The following is a 20,701-nucleotide window of genomic DNA, read 5'->3' as shown; positions in this document are numbered from 1 at the left end:
TTTTATTAATTGTTGATTCAGAACTTAATATTTATTATTTTGCTCATGTAGTGTCATGAATTCATGTCTACAACCTGTTTTCTATTTTCTAAAGCAGGTGCTCAATATGACTTATCCAATAACTTTCAAACTGACTACACCCACTTAGCAAATGCTTTTCTTTTCATCTCTTTCAGGGTCACAGGAGTCCGGAGCCTGTCCCAGCATGCAGTGGGTAAAGGTCAAAGACACCCTGTGCAGGTCATTGGTCCATTACAGTGTCTACACAGATGCTATACACTCACAATTTAACATTGTGGATAGAAAGTGTTAGGGACATCAAACTCTTGGTTGTGTAGCAACAATGCTTAAACCTAAACCACGATTGTACTTGATTTCATTGCAGGACTTTGTGATTAAGTGCATCATTCAGTTCACTAGTATTAGTTATTTGACTAGTGACTAACAACTAATTAAGTGGAATCGGGCTTAATAATATCTCACTTAAAGACATTTCTTGTTTGTGGACTACCATTTCAAATCCTTGAGTTCAGCATTTTGGCTGTCACCATCTTGATTTTTTTGGAGCCAAAAGTAGCCATATTTGGACCAGAGAGTGGAGCCTTGGAGAAGCGAGCAGTGATTCTCCCTCATAGACCAAGGTGACACCTCCCAGACACCCTGTCACTCAAAGCGACCGCGCACTTCATTATCCGTAACTTTAAGCCTTAATAAAAATGTAAACAGGTGAGTCATAACTATTCACCCCTCGTACAGTTGTCATATATGTGGAAATTGGTGATAGAGACCAAAACTGTTTTTGTACCAGGCTGTAAATGTGTTTTTTTCTGATGTGTGGTTGGGCATGTTAACATAGAGGTCTAATCTGAGATGCATGTGGCCAATACATGAACTACAGTTTTTAGCAGTTCCCCTTTGCCTTCATCTTTCAGCCCCTGCAGTTGCTACTTGACAATATCGCTACAGGAAATCCTTGTTTCTGGTTGGTTGGGCAGTGTCAGTCACAAAGTAAATATAGTTCAGATATGTAACAGCCCAACCACAACTCTAAATCAGTGTACAGGGTAAACCTGCAGTAACTAGAGTAATGCTTGACACCTGCTCTTTCAATCAGGGACTGATTTGACAAAACAAACAAGTATTTAAAGCACATGCACTTGGTATAAGCGTGATAATGCACTCTGTGCTATAGCAATATAGAAACACATGGTGTAAGTTGAGTTCTTTGCCCTCATCTCATCCACTATCTTCTCATATCTGGGCTAAGGTTACAATTTTGACGAGAACACTGCAAACTACAAAACCCAAAATATGTTTTATAGATGCTACTATAAAAGAGGTAATGCTTTTATTGGTAGATTCTACATATTCCTCTTTAGAAACTAGTACAGGTGGCACCAAGGGTGGTCAAACATTCTCCAGTGGAGACAGGAAAACACCCCCACACCAGCCTCAGCCCTGATGACTAGCCCATCAGTCATGAGGATTTTGTATCAGTCAACACTCAGAGCTCTGGCACTGAGTTTCAGAAGAGTTCGCACAGTTGTGCTGGCTCAGTAATATTCAAATCTCACATCTACTCCCGCGCTTTTATGCAACTTGAGCGCGCATTTTATACATCAATAGCATGTCATATGCGTGAGTAAAAACTCTGTTACCACAACTTTCCCCCTCAGGGAGTTTTGTCTTTAATCATGCAGTTTTCCACAACGATGTCCTGTTGCTTGTCCAGCGAAGCATTATTTCAACAAGGCAGCTGCTGGGGGCATGCCAGGCCTCAGCGCAGTTATAATGCGTAAAGCAGCTGAACGTCGCCTCTCCCTCAAATGCTAAAATGACTCACCTCCCCCATCATGACCTCAGCTCTGGAGAGAGACACAACTCACCCACGTCGAGCTGCCATGGGTGAGAGATCACACGCGTTCATACCGGGACACAGATCACATTGACTGGGTTAAATGAGCTGCGTCCCTGCCCAACAGGGACACATTAAGCCTTTTCTTTTACATTATTATTATAACAAATAAAAACTACATGAGTGATTACCTCACTGTCACACATAATTTAGCAATATATAATGTTTCCAACATGTTTCACTGTGCTGAACTTCACTGACAATACAAACTATTTAAATATGTCACCCTGCGCTCAGGGACTTATTAATGACACTGTTTTGACACAATTCATGACTCTCATATACATATTATATAGCCTAAATAATAAATTGATTATCTAAAAAAAAAGAAAAACTTCTAAAAAAAAAAAAACTGATTTGGGATGCTGTCTTGATGCTGGTGAGCATTCCCAGAGAGCTCGTCAACATGTCCGACTACACGCAGTAGCAGAACCATTCCAGATGGTTGACGTGGAGGCTGTAATGGAGCAGAGCAGACATACATCTCCTCTCTTTTCACCAGACCAGAGGGACTCTGAGTAACTAAGGGGTTATAAATTAGGGCCAAAGGTTGTGCCAGACTAAAACTGGAGCTTAGCAGAGGCTGTCCATCTCGGAGCAAAGTGACAGCGTGCATATGCCGCCTTGACATTCCACCAATGAGTCGCCCTGAACAAAAGCAAACCACAACAACTAAAGCTGTTCTGCCCCGTTCAACTAAAGGGCAGCCAGCTACAGAGCAGGCATATAGGGCACTGACAGGGTAGTAAACATAAGAGAGGGGGGAGGAAGTAACACAAAGACCTTCCAGCCTTGCCAACATTACAGAGAACAGTAACCTCCTTTATGAAAGTAACACCTCTCTCCTGCCTTGTGAGTTCTCATATACAAGCCCAGGGTGTTGTTCTCATATATACAAGCCCAGGGTGTTGCCAGTACTTCTAACCAACTTTTATTTTTCTTTAGTTTTGAGCTGTGGCATCTGGGGGCATTGTACACAAATCAATGATTTCATTCACATGATGGGTATCAAATGAAGTAGGAAAAACAGCCATCAAATGAAGCATTATATTGGTATTGGTATCGCTTTAAGGGGACTGGTCTTGGTACCGGTATTGTAATTTTTAATGATACCCAGCCCAAGTAAACTGATGGTTGTAAGATATATATATATATATTGCCTCCCTAGTGTAGTGGTTAGAGCATTTGTCTTCCATGCCAAAGGTCCAAAGTTCAAATCCTGCTGGAGTCGACGTCAGCAAATCAACCGAGTTCAGGTTCCTTAAAGAGGGTTCAGGATAAGACGGTTCCGCCGGAGTCTGGGCCAAGTTCTCAACACAGGTGCGTTTCAAGCCTGTTGTAGTCCGGTCAGGTTCCAGACATAGAAGTGGATTCCAATGTTCATATACTCTTCATGAGCTACACTTTTATTTGGAATACCTTTATTTCTTACCTTTGTTTTTTGACTGTTGGACAAAATAATAGGGCTGAAAGTCAAAGATTCCAATCATCAGTTAGAGACCCCTCAATCAAATGAGATTGCTTCAAGTCAAACAGTTATTTTTTTCTTTTGCCAGTCAGTGTGCAGTGTACTTCTGGGGGCACTTTGGTCCCCATATTTTGCTGCAGAGTGAGCACTCCTCACTGTCACACTGTTCTTTAGTGTAGTCTCTAGTTTTTGTTTGATACCTAGTGTATATTGCACTTTTTGCCATAAGCTCAATTAGCTTGTTTGTAAATGTCACTGTCCCTGAACGTCCTGCTGTACAGCCCTACAAAATAAGCACCTTTTGGGACTCCAGTAGCTTGTGACATTGTCACATTTTTTTAATTTTACAGAAAAAATGACTAGATTAAAAAAATAATTTCTTTTATCCTGGTTAAGACTTATTGATGATGAAAATATCTACTTGTGGTCATAAAATAATGGTGTACTTTCTCTAAGGCACTGAGAATAACGAGCACTCGCTCCTGTCAGATGCTTGCATGTGCACGCCATAGAGAAGCCCGCATAACCAGTTATCCACTTTATTACACACTGAATTGTAGCTTTGGCTGAAACGTACTTGAGTAATCCCACAACAGAATTGTTAAAACAACACTAAGATTTATATGAGATCAAGTCAAGTTTAGACATGACCTAAGGCAAAAAAAGGAAAGAAGACAGACGACACCATAGGCCAACAATGCAGCGGCCAATAGCTAAACGCACGCTGCATTTAACGACTACTGAGTCATGTTCTCCCCAAAGCATAATGCGAGTTGAGGCTCTTGATACTGTATTCAACAGGTCATCGCTGTCTTCCTTTCCCTCCTCCCTGCGGAGCCTCTTCTTGCTCTCTGAAGTTCAAAAACAGTCTGCAGCCAAACAGCGATCCAAACAATTTGCTGCAAAAATAGATCTGTGACCTGGCTTATAACCGCTGTTGTCAAGCAGTCCATGATGCCTGGCCCGTTTTGCTATTCTGAGCCTCTGTCCAAGTTTTGATCCACATTCTCATGACACCAACACTGACCACGTTTGACATTAGGGCTGCTTTAGTCTGTACTTTTTAAAAGGTCTCTAGTTCCCAAATCCCAGGATGACAACTTCAAATTGCATGTTTTGTCTGACCCACAGCCTGAAAGACGTTTATTACTCATCAGTATTATTGACAATGTCTTCTCTGTCATTCAACTAATCAATCATGATATAAAACATTTATTTATTGGCACTTTGTTTGATAATTGATAATGAAGACAGGAAACATGGGGGAGAGAGGAAACAATGACGTCCAGTTTGAACTCATTCTTAATCAGAGCCCAGACTCAGAGGCCAAACCACAACACAAATATCCTGTTCCTTGAATAGACTGGACCAGACCACTTTACGGAAGGGCAGATGTTCACTTCCACCTTCTTTTTAAAACCTTTCACCGATTCAGTGTCATCTTCTTTCAAGCTGTCACACACTGCACTACTGGCTGACAGTCTCATTTACCATTTTGTGTCTGGAGTGGAAACACTGACACTCCTTTTGACATCCAAGAGAGCTGTGTGGAAACCCTGTGTGTTGTGAAGTAGCTTGATAAAGTGGCTGCTCCTTTAGAACAGACTCCCCTTTGTTGACAGCAGCCCATCGCTCTGCTGGGAGAAGAAAGGCTACTCTGAAAGCCTCAAGGCTGCCAAGACACAGCCCGCCTTTCACATGTTGGGTAGTTTTAGCACAATGCTGTGTTAGTCATGGTGACCACAAAGATCTATGATGGCAAAATTCTGGCGAGCGCTGTCACTGCTGCCCTTAGCAATGTCCTGCAATTAAACTGTACTCCATACTGCACAGAGGTTTAGAAGTGCAACTCAGACTCTGATACTGAAATGACTTTGTACTGCAATCTGATGAGACACGCTCACGCAAACTGATGGCGTAGCACTCCATTAGCTTCTCCTAATCAATAGTCTCAGAACTAGCAAGTGCGTTCTGAGATATCAAATGACTTCTGACTAATAATGACTCAGAGGGGCAGCAGAGAGGTCATACTGAAGGTCAATGCCTTTATCATGCATCTGTCAAGAGGTGTCTCACACAGTTTATTAATTTGAGTTGAGGAAGTAGCTGCGCAGGGGGTGTCCAAGGTGATGAAAGTCACAAATCAAACGGCCTGCTCGGCCATGGCCCTGTAGCCAGAGAGAATATATCACAACTATCTATCTCATGTTACAGGAGCTTAGCAGCTCGTACAGTGTTGCTGGGGAGTGGCACTCATCTGTGTGAATCCTCCTCTTAAAAAGAAGAGTGAGTCAATGCAAGGCTTGTCATAGATGAGCTGCCATTTTCCACTGGAGCAAGGATTGCCAGAGGAACAGAGATAACAGGAGATTACTTTTATTGCATCTACTGGAGGTTGGGGGGGAAGGGGCAACATCACAACCAGGGATCAAATCAGGACAATCAATGCACCGTGAACCTATTTGTTGCATTCAAATAGATCTGAATCTTCTAGTGGGACATAAATTAATAGTTTGATCTAAAAAAAAGGTTCATAGTCACCACACATCAATACTTAATGCACATTATCTCTGCCCTCAAATACTACAGGAGCATGGTGTAGAAGCTCCTACTTTGGAGTTTATAAAGTACAACAAATTTAAACCCCCACTGCATTGTATCCTTTGTAATGGTCAGCAGTTATAAACACGTTCATTGCCAAGAGAGAGGGGGTTTCCCTTCGCCGGCTCACGCTCCTGTTCCTGAGTGGGGCCGACAGCTGCCGGGTCTTCCTGACTTGGCTTCCTGCATTTCCTCATCAATTCATCGCTCCTCCATGTCCTCCTATCCTGACGAATTTGATGAAAGAAACAGACTATAGACGTGGTATGAATCCATAACACAACTGCACATTCCTGTAAAGACTTGAGTACCTCTTCTCACTAGAGACTATGCAAACATTTCAGACTCAGTTCGCCTTGTATAGTTGCCACGATGACAGAATCAAATAGTGAGCAACATGAAATGATTTCCCGTGAGAAACTGCAGGAAGCTGGAGTGCCAGGTAATAGGAAACGTTTTCTTTTGTATGCCTTAAGCACTTTAGTTAATGAACACATTTGTTTCCCAGCCATAAAGGATTAAAGAAGTGGGTGACTGAAATTATTGTTCAAGACCTCAAGTACTGATCTGACTGTAAGTACTGAAAAGCTTCCTCAGGTTGTGTCCGCTTTATTTCTCTTAAAGAAGTTGGAGACTAGCAGCACTTCCACTGAAATACTACAGTTGAGCCCAACTTCCGGTATTTGCATTTCTTTGGTATCGTTGCATAAATCACAATGGTATTTTGTAACCTCAGCAACATTGCAGAAGAAGGCAGCTTTTTTTCCCACCCCAAGATCAACTGTACAGCCTCTGAGCGATCTGCACAGGAGCATCTCTACAAGTCACATGAGCCTCATTATCAGTGCAAACAGGAAGACTAACTCTTAAGACTTTATCTGCTCCAGGACCTTACATCACTGGCATTCTTTTTCTTATCCTACGCCTATAAAAAGGAGCTATAAAAATAATGAAGCACAACGAGTCTGAAATAAAAAAGGGCCTGTATAGTCAACTCAAAAGAATGCCTGCTGACACAGAGAAGCATGTTGTTCTTCTATTAACCCCGTAGGAAAACAGAACTCCAAGAATTACTTAGTATACAATATAAACATTTAAATGTCTATTTAGCTGTGATTTGCACAACAAATATAATGTTACTCAGAATCTTTTAGATGTAATGGTTGCACTATGACACTTTTTAGCACCACGTCTTCAACTTGAAATGTAAACCTGACAGAGATGAGACAAAACTAGAATGATAAAGCACCAGAGTTGCATATAAATACACAGCAAACATCAGAGTTTATACACTGTACAGCTCAGCAGGTTGAGCCAGGCGACCAAGTTAGTTATTTCTCTTATGTTATGTTATTGTTGCACAAGTCATTTTTTGCAATAACCACAAGGCTTGCTTATTGCACAAGTGATGAACACATCGTCTCTCACAATACTTCAAAGTTGGTAATATAGTTGGTCATATCCTGCTACTAAAAACATTTACCAACATCAAACTGCATCATGGGTTAAACACAGATATCATAGATAAAGATGAAGCTGGAAAGACCCAGTGTGTGAACACAGCTTTCCTTCAATGGGGGGCATGTTAATTGATCATCTTATTCAACATTTCCCCAAAATTGTTCGTTCAAACCATCAGCTCAACCCCCCTCTGAGCAGGGATGCATTCCTGCCTGCTGGGAATTCTTCACATTCCTCACATTCATCTTTAATTGAGGTCTGGCTCATTGTCTCAGTGGATGCTGAGCACTAGTGAAGGGTCTCAGTTCGACTGAAAACACACGCTACACTTTAAATACTGGGTCAGTTTACGAGGGCTCAACTTTTATCTCCATGCATCTGGAATAACGAGATTAGGCCCTTTCTAATTAATAATTTAAAGGTCTACACATTTATCACAGTGAGTGCACCAGATCTCCTCAGATAGGCTTAAAGGGACAGTTTACCCCAAATAAAAAACACATATTTATCCTTTTACCTGCTGTGCCATTTATTAATCTAGGTTATTTTGCCGTAAGGTGCCAAGTGTTGGAGATATGGACCTTAAAGATGTCTGGATGGAACTGCATGGCACTCAACTTGTGGTGCTTAAAGCGCCAAAAACTCAACAGCAATGTCTCTTTCCAGAAACCATGACCTGGTTACTCAAGATAATCCACAGACCTTGTTGTTAGCAGTTTCATGTAGGAACTATTTTCTTTGTACTGAACTACACGCGCTGACTATATCATCACGCAGAAGGAAACGTGCATCTACTCATGGACAAGAGGATCATGCTCATGACAGTGCAAGATTTACACATTGATGGCATCCTCAAGTTAGCTTGCTCAGTGGTGCTAAGTGAGCCAGCAGTAGAGCCACGCCTTCTTCTGCATGCTGATACTGTTGGCAGGTGTAGTTCACTAGAAAGAAAATAGTTCCTTCACAAAACTGCTCACAACAAGATCATTGGATTATCTTGAGTAACTGGGTCCTGAAATCTGGAAAGAGACATTGCTGTTGAGTCTTCAAATTTATTTTTTGGCACTTTGAGAGCCATTTAGTTCCATTACATTGGACAGAAGGCAGACATTTCTACAGCTGGTATCTCCAACATTCGGCAGCTCACACAAAAACAGTCTACACGCAAGAGGAAAAATATGTATTTTTTATTCTTGGGGTTACTTTCCCTAGTAAGCGCCATCAAGCATCCTAAAAGCTCATCTTCCATCTCTCTCTGGCAATGGAAAGTAGCCTGACGCAACCATCGGAATATGTATTTTGAAAGGTAGAGTCATTTGTAACCCAGTTTCACTCATATTTTCAGGTCATCCAAAATCCACCTTGATTAACTGGGTTTTAGCTTCTGGCCCAAGAGATTTTGAAGTCTGTGCAACATGTGGTTTTCTGGGCAACGCAGACAGTGAGGTAAATAGGTTTTCTCTGGCACAGCCCCGCCCTGAGAATCTCTGAAGAAATGCAATTAGACAGCCTCATCCATTTCCCTTCCAAGGATGATCCTTTCCTCTGCGGTCATTTGCTCTCTAGTTAGACAATCACTGAAAGTAAGTGACTGGGCAAAAACTGAAAATGCTTCAAATCTGAGGTTATGATAACTTCCATGGGCAAAATGACACCTAGACTGTAAATAAGTTAAAAAACAACAACTTCCTGTTTCCTGAGAATCTTCAAGAGTCATCAGTTAGAGAGAAGTCAAAGATGTGGGCCACACAATGCGTTTATTTTTGAGCTTTGCAATGTATGACTCACGGGACTGGTGGGACTTAGACCAAAAGAAATTACATCTGATCCTTAACTTCAATGATATCATAACACTGTCCATGTTGTAGCGTTGCTACAGCAACTGGAAATAATTACAGGCCTATCCATTCATTCATGCCACTGTTGGAAACATCTGATCACAATTCAGAATGTCCACAGAGCCAGGATCGTTTCACCCCAAGCAAGCTGAGGTTGCACAGGACATTTTCATGTGTCAGGAAATGCTCGCACGTACTGCCTTCATTTTAGAAACAGTGACTGAGTTAAAATGTACAAAATGTTCTACTTTTTGCTCTTATTCCTAAGAAGGCAACATTCCTACTAACGTGTTTACATGGCTAATGAAAATGAATATACCACTATTATTCCTATTTGCACGCAGCTATGCATATTCCGATTAATGTGCCTTAACGTGGTTTTTAGCCTAAAAATGTGGAGACGTAGCACGGCTGGAACTGCTTGTGCCATTTTGCTTCTTTGCCTCACACAGGACTTGTTCGTCCATGCAAACACAGCCTCTCTCTTTCATTCCTTAAACCACCTTTTCAGAAGCTTGGCGCTGAAGTATCTGCGAATATCCAAAAACTTTTGGGGAAGCATGTACTGCATGCACCGGCCATGCAAACTGCAGTCTAGTTGGTTTGTGTACATCACATTCATGACAACGCACAGAGCTGATTGTAAACGAGCAGGAGGCTGTGTGAAGCAAACTGCGGTAAAGTTGAGATGCATATTCTGAATGCGCTGTATGCATGTCCAAATGGCATTGAGCAGATAGCAGGTACATTAAGTATCACAGCTGATGCTGGAAAACAGGTTGGTGTACACACATACAATGCACACCTCCAAATTAGCTAAAATAAGCTAAAAACATCCGTAGAGCAGCAGACTTGGCTGTTGTTTACGAGTTCTTCATTGCAACCAATACCTTTCAACTCACTGCTAATGTTAAAAATGTATATTAGTGGAACTTTAAACACTACGGCAATGTTTTGATGTTCCCGTATATATGTGTAACTGTGCACACTTTAACTTAACTTGCATGCAGTATGCATCTAAAAAAAAGAAGTGGTGTGTCTAATTTTCCTTAACATCACACACCCATCATTACAATTCCTTTGAAGGACAGAGTTGTGCATTCATCTTTGATGATCCTTTAACGACCCAGTCAAAGTTTACATGCAGATCTCTCTTCACTATTAGTAGCTACATGTGATTACAAACTATAAATATAATTGGGTTAAGAATTACTACCATTAGTTCAAGTAAAAGTTTACTACGTGGAATCAAAACTGTTTGTGACAGTATTTATGAACTGTTATCCAAGGTATAACTGCAGTATGAGTTGGCAGAGAAGGCCTTCTGTCAACGTATGATGTCAAACATAAACACAACACACCAGCTAAACACCTCTCTCCAATGCCCCTCAGAGGAAGGAAGTCTCGCGGGTGTTGACATAGTAACAATGCATAAAATGAGATACAGAGTTAGTTTGAGAGTGAGCATTGAGTGATAACAAAGGTACAGAATGAAGCCAATTAGGGTTATGGTTGTGGACCATAAACCTAGTAAATAAACTGTGGGTTAATGGTAGTCAGTCCTTCTAAATGGAGAATTATTTTGCTGACAAGAGACGCCAGAGCAATTGTCCAAATTTATCGCCCAACATCTGCGAGGCTGACAGAGAACAACACACAGGAACCAAGCGTGCCTTAGTTTAGCCTCTGTCCCTTCCTTTCTTTACGAGCCACAGTATCTGACAGCCCCTCACATCTCTTTGTTTCCTTTGTGATAAAAACTTTCCATGAATTGCTTTGTGTTTCAGGCAAAAAATTGAGGAAACAACATTGTCATTTCCTTACTTGTTGCTGTGATAGCTACAATGTGGCTTTGAGGAACACTACTGTGGTCAGGTCGTTCTGGAACTCTAAATATACTTGAAACCACAGCTGCATCTGGTCAAGGGGTTGTACATAATGCAATGTTTTCGAAATACAGTCTGGAAACACATAACTAATAGCTCCAAAGGCATTTTAATTGCTCTGTGTGGGTAGAAAGGCATCATGGGCACCAAATAGATATGATGATGTATGAGCACTTGCCATAGTGTTTCAAGAGTGAGTCAAAATTACAGCTATGATATCAACCGGGGGAGGGGGTTCCATATTTTAGTTTGATTTGCTTGTTTGTTAGTTACCAGGTTCTCTCAAAAACATGTCAACAATTTCTAAATAACATGGTTTTAAGTTCTGGGTCATATATGTATTTTGATGCATATTTTGCATTTATTCAGAATCTGACCAATCAGCTTCTCTGATGCTAGTGAATCAGAAACAAAGGTGACAGGTGAGGATTGCTAGCTTTACAGGTAAGACCTACAGTATTCAAACTCACCACAAATTCTCGCTAATGACAGCTCTTAAAATGTGCAACTCATCTAAATATCATGGGGTTGCACATTTTGACAGCTGTCAAAATACAGTATGTGACTCAGAGATGTGAACTCTGGTCCCATGACTTGACCTCTAGTCACAAATTTGACGACTTTAGGCCCCAATTGATAAAATCAATAAAGGCGTGCAACTTGACATGGACTTAAACACCAATGAGTCATGACTTTGCTTGGACTTCAGCCTCTTGACTTGAAAATGCTTGATACTTTCCACCAAGGCAATTTGGGAGGATAAAGTTATAGACATTTTTTTCAGTATGAGATGAGTTAAATACAAAAAGACAGGACAGAAACATACAAAATTCATCATGTCATGCTACTGGTTAACAGTGCTAAATGCTATTTACAAACTTGTTTTAACAAATAAATGCAAATTTTAAAAAGCTTTCATGATTTTTGTTTTTTATATATTATTATTCTGTCGTTAAAATGGCATTGTGTTTCGTGACAAGAGCATTAGGACTTTAGTTTAGGATTCAAAACTCAAAGGTTAGGACTTAGGAATTGTCTTGGGATTTGTCAATGTCGACTTGGAACTTGACTCAGGATTTGCCTGTCTTGACTTGGGACTTGAGTGCAAAGACTTTAGACTTATGACTTGTAAAACAATGACTTAACATATTTGGGGAAGAAATATAGCTGAGATACATTATCAGGTCACAATATCTAATGGCTTGCAGAATGCAGCGTTACACCGGATACACTTGCTCATTAACAATTTTGACACATCCGTGCACAGCGTTGGTGAAGATCTGATAATGCTATATAGCTCTATTCCATCACATTAGCAGAGCATTTACAGCTGATATATTTATAACTTGCATCTACTATTAATCACTTCTCTAACTCTCCCATGCAGCAGTGTAGTCTATATCACTGGTTCCTAACCTGAGGGGTCCCAAACCCTAATGTGGGTCACCAAAGCTTCACAGGGGGTTTCTTGATTTCAAGGGATGTAAGAAAACTTTTTTTAAAAATATACAGTAGGCCTACATCTCAGCATTTTATTCGTGTCTGTGAAGAAAACTCCATGTTTAGATTATTATTTAAGGTGTAAAAAAATACAGAGTTGTATAGAATATTCCTGAAAAATAGCAGGAAAACTCATCTCTAATGCAATATAATAAAATGCACAGGAAATCTGCTCAAGATTGACCTAAATTGCTTATTTTACACAAACGTCTTGCAAAATTTTCATTCACTATTTGAGTTTATTGTGCAGTTAATAAGTTGTTCTGTGCTGTGACTGTTAGGCATTGACTATACTGTGAAATATCCATAAAATATGTCACTTGGTAAGGTGTTGTCAGTTTGCTTAACAGTAGAAAATGGGTACCTTTAGGAAAAAGGTTTGGAACCACTGGTCTATACTGATCTGATTGCAAATGATATGCATTGCAACGACCTGTCCCATCTACTCTGTGGTTTAGAGAGCTAAGGTTTCCTGGAATCAAACAATCTGTGGTTGTAGTTCATTCATGTTCCCTTTTGACAGCCACATTCAATGACAAGCCGTACGGCAGTTCCTCCAACTAAACTGAATGAAACAGGAATTCCTGTAGCCTGCTGCCCCACTACCTGGCTCACATACTTGCAGCAGTGCCTACGTCAGGATATGGCAGGCAGCTACAAAAGAGGCAGGGCATATTTTCAAGGGGAAAAGGGCGTCACTGCCCTTTGCCCCGAGTCAGACAACTTCAGAAAACTTTAATAGCACGTATACATCATCTCTGATATTACACACACAAAACAGAGCTAGCTACACACCGGTGAGTGCTTTGTTTTAACGTTAGGTTAATTTGAGAGCGGACGTTGTGGGACAAAGAGCGACAGGTAGCCTACAACACCCGCCGAGTTTGGGCAGACTTTATCAGATACTGGGAGAAAGTTACTCACCCGGACAAGGTTGCTAACAGCCGCCTGCACGGCAGCAACCGGCGCCGTCAGATCTGGAATAGCTTTCCCGTCAACTTCACCTTCTTCGTGCATTATGACCAGATGGGATATCTGCTGAGCCACCGGCTCCAGGATACTTTCTATCGTCTTTGTGTGAAAAACCGGCATGGTGACAACTTTATATCACTATCCAAGAGAAAAATAAGTAAATATCCTACCACCTGAGGCAGTTTTCTCCCAAACTCCCGCTACAAAAGTCTACAACAGTCCCGCTAGCTTTTCTTTTCCAGGACAGTTTCACTCTCCGGTACGAAGACTACAACTACTCCCGTGAAACCATCAACGTGAAAAAGTCCCAGCCAGAGAGTGAGCGCGAGCAACCTAAACGTCAACCAACGTCTCCCGCCCTCTAAGCCAATCAGCGAGCGAGAAGGCAACGCTTCTGGCTTCTGATTGGTGGAAAGCGGTGCCGCTCTGCGTCAGCACCTCCCGCTTCCACACAGGCGAGTTTGCTAGAGATCCGAGGTGCTCCCTAAATTACGTAATAGATTCTCATGCCCTAAAAAGGGAAATATGTGTCCAGTGTTTGTGAGGAGTAGATTCCAGCCGCTGTAAATTAACTACTCAGACGAGCTCTGCTTTTGGCACCTACAGAGCAGAAAAGACCTCACAGACAATAAACAGAACAGAACAGGATATTCTCAATAAACTTCAAACTCAATTCTCCACATATATCCATAAAAGAGGGTAATAAAATATACTTTGAAGGCTTTTTCATGATCTAATCATCACGGAATAATCTGTTACAATTCATGTGATCATGTATTTTAATAAGGATTCAATGGGATCACACAAAATGAAGCATCAGTGAGACAACACAGCAATATGGATGCCCAAAGTGCTAATTGCAATGCTGCAAACTAAGAGCCTGAATTCCTGCGTCACTTATTATAGATAACATCAACCCCACACAATGGTTTACAAACTCGAGACAGAGCTTTGTCAAAAATTGCCCAAGGCATCACAACGCATTGTTTCAATTCCTTTTCCACCCCAACCTCACACTTTGAAATAACAATATCTTAAGGATTGAAAATCATCCGCCAAGCAAAACCAGCTAAGGAATTCCCACAGAATCCCAAGAGGGACTGCAAGGCAGCGGCCCATTGCCTAAAAAGGAAGAGTCCAAAATGAAAGAATCAAGGAAGTTAGTCTGTTTGAACCCTTGTGTAAACATACAAGGGTCTGATATGCTTTCCTTTTATATAGCCTAAGGGGTTATTGTAGCAAACGTCAGCAAGACATAGCCTAATCACACTGAAGAGAGATCAGGGTTTCTACATTATCTTGACTCTGATGTTTGGCGATGAGTTATCTCCACCACAGCTGTTTTATGTGTGTGTTTATGCTATTTTTTAAGGCAAAACTAGGGTACAAAATGCAATTTCTCACTTCAACAAACAGTTTTATATCCACCTTACATACACCGTAATGAAAAAAAAAGAATCAACAGAAACTAGCACCACATAAATCTCACTCTACATCTCCCAAAAGTCAGATAATTGCACTATCAAGCAGAGGCCATCCTGAATATAGACATCAAAGATGGCCTGTTGCTTCCTCAGCTCTCCAGTTACTGCAAAGGCCGCCCCGTGTGTCCATGCTGGAATGTGAGCAAGGCTGCTCAAGATGGGTGGTCTACACCTTCTCCTACCATAGTGCCAATAACACAAGTTCTTGCTGCTGTGTAGAGGTGGATTATGTCCTGAAATAGCAGTGCAAACAGTGTGTGAACTTAGCACCATAAATCTTGAATTTGTTGCGCACAAAACATACTGAAATAAACATTCTTGTCTCTTGGATGCTTTATGAAACACATCACAACCAAACTATGTTTAACTGTTAATGAATATGACAATCTGTTGACAGGATTCACTAAGTTTTTAATGTGAAGTTCCTCAGTTGTGAGTGTCCTGCTGCTTTCTTTCTTTCTCTGTAAATCTCTGCAAGAGTGAGCAGTGTACGCCATCCTCTGGTTGAAAGAAGTAAATGCAGTCAGTGAAATGGGAACACAAATAACACTCAAAGCAACACATCATTATAATACATGAAGAAGAACTTTTTAAAAGGCACAGTCATTCATTTCATTTCCCTGAATTAACCAAGGCTAAAGGGGCAAATTAGGACAGATTCACAGAGGGCACAAATTGCTATAACCCTGATTTCTCTGACTTCAAATGTTCAAGAGTGAGTTGCACTTTTGGCCAAACTACAATCAGTGATGTCACAGCAGGTGTACATCCCTCGAGAGTGGATGGAGGGACACATGTTGGGGCATCACTGATGAGGGCTGTGGCCAAAAGTGCATCGTCCCTTCAAGAGTCAATGCTGCAGTTTTATTTTCTGACAGCATATTTGTCCTCTGTGGGCGACACGACATTGAGGTCTATGTTTCAAACACCTTATATGCAGCCAGTCTGACATGTAACACACATGGGGTGTGACCAACAGAACACATCTTCTGTCTTTTCAAAATGAGGGGCAGCAAATAAGGTTTTATGGCAGTAAAGACGTTAAGTGATCAAACTTAGAAATATATATTGTTTCTCTTCTACATAAGAATGTTGCTTTTTTATTACAGTCTGAACTATATTATATTAAGATTTTAGAAATATATGTTAATTTTAAGCCTTTCATTTAACACATTTTAATCCATGTCCCTTGTGGAGGACAGTGGGGCTTGCTTCTCCTCATTCGCAACCATTTTCCATACTTCAGGAAACAGGGCAGGGTGAGACAGAAAGAAACTGTTGAAAATTATTAAGAAAGAGTCAGATATACAGCCATATTTAAAATAGAATAAAATATAACAAAATTTGATTAAATTAAATTAAATTAAATCAAATCAAATTAAATTAGATAAAATAAAATTAAATTAAAATTCATTTGGGTCTCATGAATAATCATGATTTAAAAAGTAAAAACAAGGACAAAATATCTACAAAGAGGCACAAGGCTGTTATGATGACATGATGTGAACTACACTCCTTTTCTACACTTGTCACAAGACAGTCAACAAACAGAAAGTCAGCTCCTGATCCTGCCTGGACTTCCTGTAGCGAGCATCCTCTGGGCCCAAAATGCTCTATCAGGATTTGACTTTTAAATAAAAACATGATAAATGCCTGTCATCACTGCGCCCTTCCATTCATTCGGCAGACTGTCAGAGACAAGACAATGCAAATGTGTTTCCTTCAGAAAAGGCATAAATGCAATTTTACTGCCAAATGCATTTTGGAGGAAACATAATCGCTGCCTGAATTTTACTGGCAAATTGTTTTCAAATTCAGGAGGCAAGACATTGCAACACAAAAGACAGCGGAGCTTGGGATGTGTTTCCAACATCCTGCATACTGTGGCTGTTCTTTATGCTACAAAAACATGGCTAAAAATTGAAAAAGTCAACACTGAGTTAAAGCATGAGACCTTCAGGAAGAAAACATTTTGACTTGTCACAGTAGGAAAAGCAGTCATATAATAAAATTGAAGATAGCTAGATCAGTTTATCTGCTTTGTTTTCAAGGACATGTCTTCTAGCCTCCCTCACCTGCGTCTCTTCCTTGCACTCCTCCTAGAAAAGATGTGTAACAGAGATGTGAGAGGAGACACATATGATACACCTGTGCTCTAAGCTCCTCCAAAAACCTCTCTTCTCACTCCTCCAGGTGCATTTAACAGACTGGAAGATCCTCCATGATGGCAGACAGACAGGGATTGATTTCGGGGTCACAGGAGGAGAGAGGATGCAAGGAAGCATGAGTTTGCATAAGTTAGCGTGATGAAATCCACCCCAGATATTGTGCATGCTGGCTCACTGCCACACTGGTGTCATGAGTAACTACGCCACTTAATTGAACAGAGCCATTATTAATATTAATATTGATATTGATATTAACACTTGTGCTTTTCCAGCCATGACAAGTTAGAATATCTGCTGTGTAAAAGGTCTGTTGTATATGTCCTGTTATGTCCTGCTTTGGAACCAAATGTGTTCATCAGCCACTGAATGTAATTTGTGCATCATTATCTTTATTCCAAAACATGATAGCGTCAGATGAGACAAGACACATGAGCAGCTTTAAAAGGAATAGTTGAACATTTTGGAAAATGTGCTTATTTTCTTTTGTAGAGTGAGATGAGAATATTGATAAAGTTGGAGTCACTTTTCCTCTAGCACCACCATGAGGTTGACATTTGTCATTTTCACTGAAATGTCTCCATTGGATGAAGTTTATACGCACATATATGTCCCATTTGTAATGAAGGTTAATAACTTTAGTTAACCCTTTTCTTCCAGCAATATCTTCAAGTCAGACTTGGTTTTTTTTGTACTTTGATTCATGATGAAAGACCTGCAAAACTGACATTCCCCTCAGCCTCATCTGCTTAAGAACCAACCAAAAATTAGTGGATCGACTTAGTTTGCAGTCGATAGGCTACACAAGGGAGAGAATTACATTTAAAAAAAAAGAACTCAGATTGATATCTTGATGAAAGTTATGGACTTGGACTTGATGTAAAATACGGTAGAATAATGCACAATTTATTCTATTTTACTTTATTTTATTTTATTTTATGCTTATTTCCATTTTTATTATATTTTATGCTTATTTCCATTTTTATTTCATTTTATGCACATTTCCATTTTTATTTTAATTTATTTTATTTTATGTACATTTCCATTTTATTTTATTGTATTTTATTTTATGCACATTTCCATTTTTATTTTATTTTATTTCATTTTAGGCACATTTCCATTTTATTTTATTGTATTTTATTATATGCACATTTCCATTTTTATTATTTTTTATTCTATTGCTTTATATTTACATACTTCTATTCCACACTCTTATTCTTACTAATTCTTTCTTCTTTACATCAAAACGACTGTAACAAATCACAATTTCCCCTTGGTGATCAATTAAGTATTTCTGATTCTGATTGATCAGAACGGCTTACCCATGTTTCAGCTATAAGGCCTGATTTTGTGTAGCAGTAATGCACTTGCATAAAGGGCATATCTTCAAATTTAAAATCGTTTTATTGTCCTTTAAGTGTAGAATCATCATGAGTCGATATGAATGTGTACGCATATGGATATGTACATCAGTGTGTATACAAGGAGTATATGTATGTGTGTGTCTGACTTTGTGAGTGGTCAATAATAGAGGCCTTAAGCTTAATCCCTTCCAGATGTTGGACCATCTGTGATTACCTAACTTTCTGATGTATGTGGATGTATGCAGCCAGTCTGATGTTATGCATGTTTCCTTTTATATTATTGTTTATTATGATTAGGCTTTATTATTATTATATCAATTATTATTTATTGATGTAAAATTGTAAATATTGAATGTATCGCATTCTCATTTCTTGTTAGATTTTTGTACAATAAATACAATAAATAGCTGGTCATAAAAAAAGTGTGTGTTTTGTGTCTGGCACATATGTATACATTTTAAAGACCACAGAGGGAAGAAAGTGTGTGTTGCTTGTTGTTCAGCTTTGGATCTGAACACACAGTGGGGGCAGAAGGATGAGAGCAAATGAATGAATGCCATGTGGAGATTACATATTTTGTAATATGTTAAAGGGCCACATGAGGGCACTAAAGTCTGCATATAGAGCAAAGTCTTTGTGCAGCACTTTACAGAGAGGGCTGAGACAGTATACCTTTTCAGAGACTGATACAATTTTTTTTAAACTTTGAAAATGCACAAGTTTTAAAAGTATGTGAATATGTATCTTATTTTGAAAGGTGCCTTGAGTCTTGTTTTCTGGGCAGGTGTTTGCTCTGTAAGGCCTGTTGCAGTCATCCTACCATTATATCACATTTTTGCTTGTTGTTTTTGTAAAGCTTTCAGCAGAATTATAGCATTTATTTTTAGTTTTGGTCTTTTTTGTTTTATCTGTTTGTAACAATGATATGGCTCCTCTTGACATTGTGTGATATACAAACTACAAAATATATATAAAGAGTATTATATGCAAATTTCTTTGGCAAATGAAAGGTTTAAGAAGATAAAAGACCTTCTCCGTCTTACTGACTAAGTGGTCATCTCTCTGATTTAGTGTATATTGTCATCAGCTAGAGAGACTCAGCAAGAAAGCAGCGCTCGAGGTGTCTGACTCAGTACCATTGTCAGGTCCTGTGACAACAGCGGCATCAAAAATGTGGAGATGGACTCACAAAACTACCTCCCGCTTGTACTACTCTCATGGAAACGTAGTATCACTGCATGATTCCAGCATTTCCAGTCATACTGTGGCCATGTGTATGTAACTGCCTTCGATGTGACCTGGTTTGTTGTGGAGCGAGGATGTACAAGGTTTACTGTGTAGAGCTGACTGTGTAGAGCTGAGCATCACGTTCAGTGCTTCCTTGCCTTTATGGAAGACATCTTGGGCATCCTCTAATACACATTTCCAGTATTTCAGCATTACATATTTAGTACCTGTGGAAATGTGGGGTCTGGACTAGAATTTAAATAAATGTTCTGTAGGTTTGGGCAACCATTTAAGTTTAAATAAGTCAGCCAACAAATTAAAGTGCTATCCTTCTTCTGCAATGACATTTGTAGAAGATTAGCAGCTAAGTTACTGGACATTTTCCAGGTATTAATATGTGAATGAATTAATGATTACACTGAATGATTTTCCATCCATCATGCAAATACTCAGACACATTTATATACTGTAAATCACATCAACTCAGTTGAGTTTTAAAAACTGTTGACTGAACTGACAGCTGGCAGTGGTTCCTGAATCAAGCAGAGCGCTCTCTGCCAGCACACTGAGTTTGGACAAGTATGAGTTTATTCAGCCAACTCATGTGGAACGGATTTATTTTGTTAATACAGAACATTTTCTGAATAAGCATACGCCGAGCAAAGCAAAGCAAAAATCTAAAGATCTTAGCTGCATCAGATACAGAGCTGAACAACAGCGATTATGTAATCTGCTACGTAAGAGAACCGGCCATGTGGTCATTCCCCAACTAAACATCTCCAACTATTGCAACTATTGTATCTGTAGACCAAAGTTCATG

General features: G+C 39.8%; 1 protein-coding gene across 1 annotated transcript in view; it reads right to left on the bottom strand.

The window, feature by feature from the left end:
- The window catches only part of LOC125880508 (vinculin), a 34,649-nt gene extending 20,705 nt beyond the window's left edge, over positions 1–13,944 (bottom strand). Inside the window, exon 1 of the mRNA XM_049563054.1 lies at positions 13,594–13,944. Within this exon, the coding sequence (XP_049419011.1) occupies positions 13,594–13,761 (168 nt within the window). The 5' untranslated portion in view covers positions 13,762–13,944. The remainder of the gene's footprint in view (positions 1–13,593) is intronic.
- Positions 13,945–20,701: the final 6,757 nt, after the last annotated feature.

This window comes from Epinephelus fuscoguttatus, linkage group LG20 (genome assembly GCF_011397635.1).
Source record: "Epinephelus fuscoguttatus linkage group LG20, E.fuscoguttatus.final_Chr_v1".
NCBI lineage: Eukaryota > Metazoa > Chordata > Actinopteri > Perciformes > Serranidae > Epinephelus > Epinephelus fuscoguttatus.
Note: the sequence above shows the minus strand (reverse complement) of the source record. Positions and strands in the feature narration are given on the sequence as shown.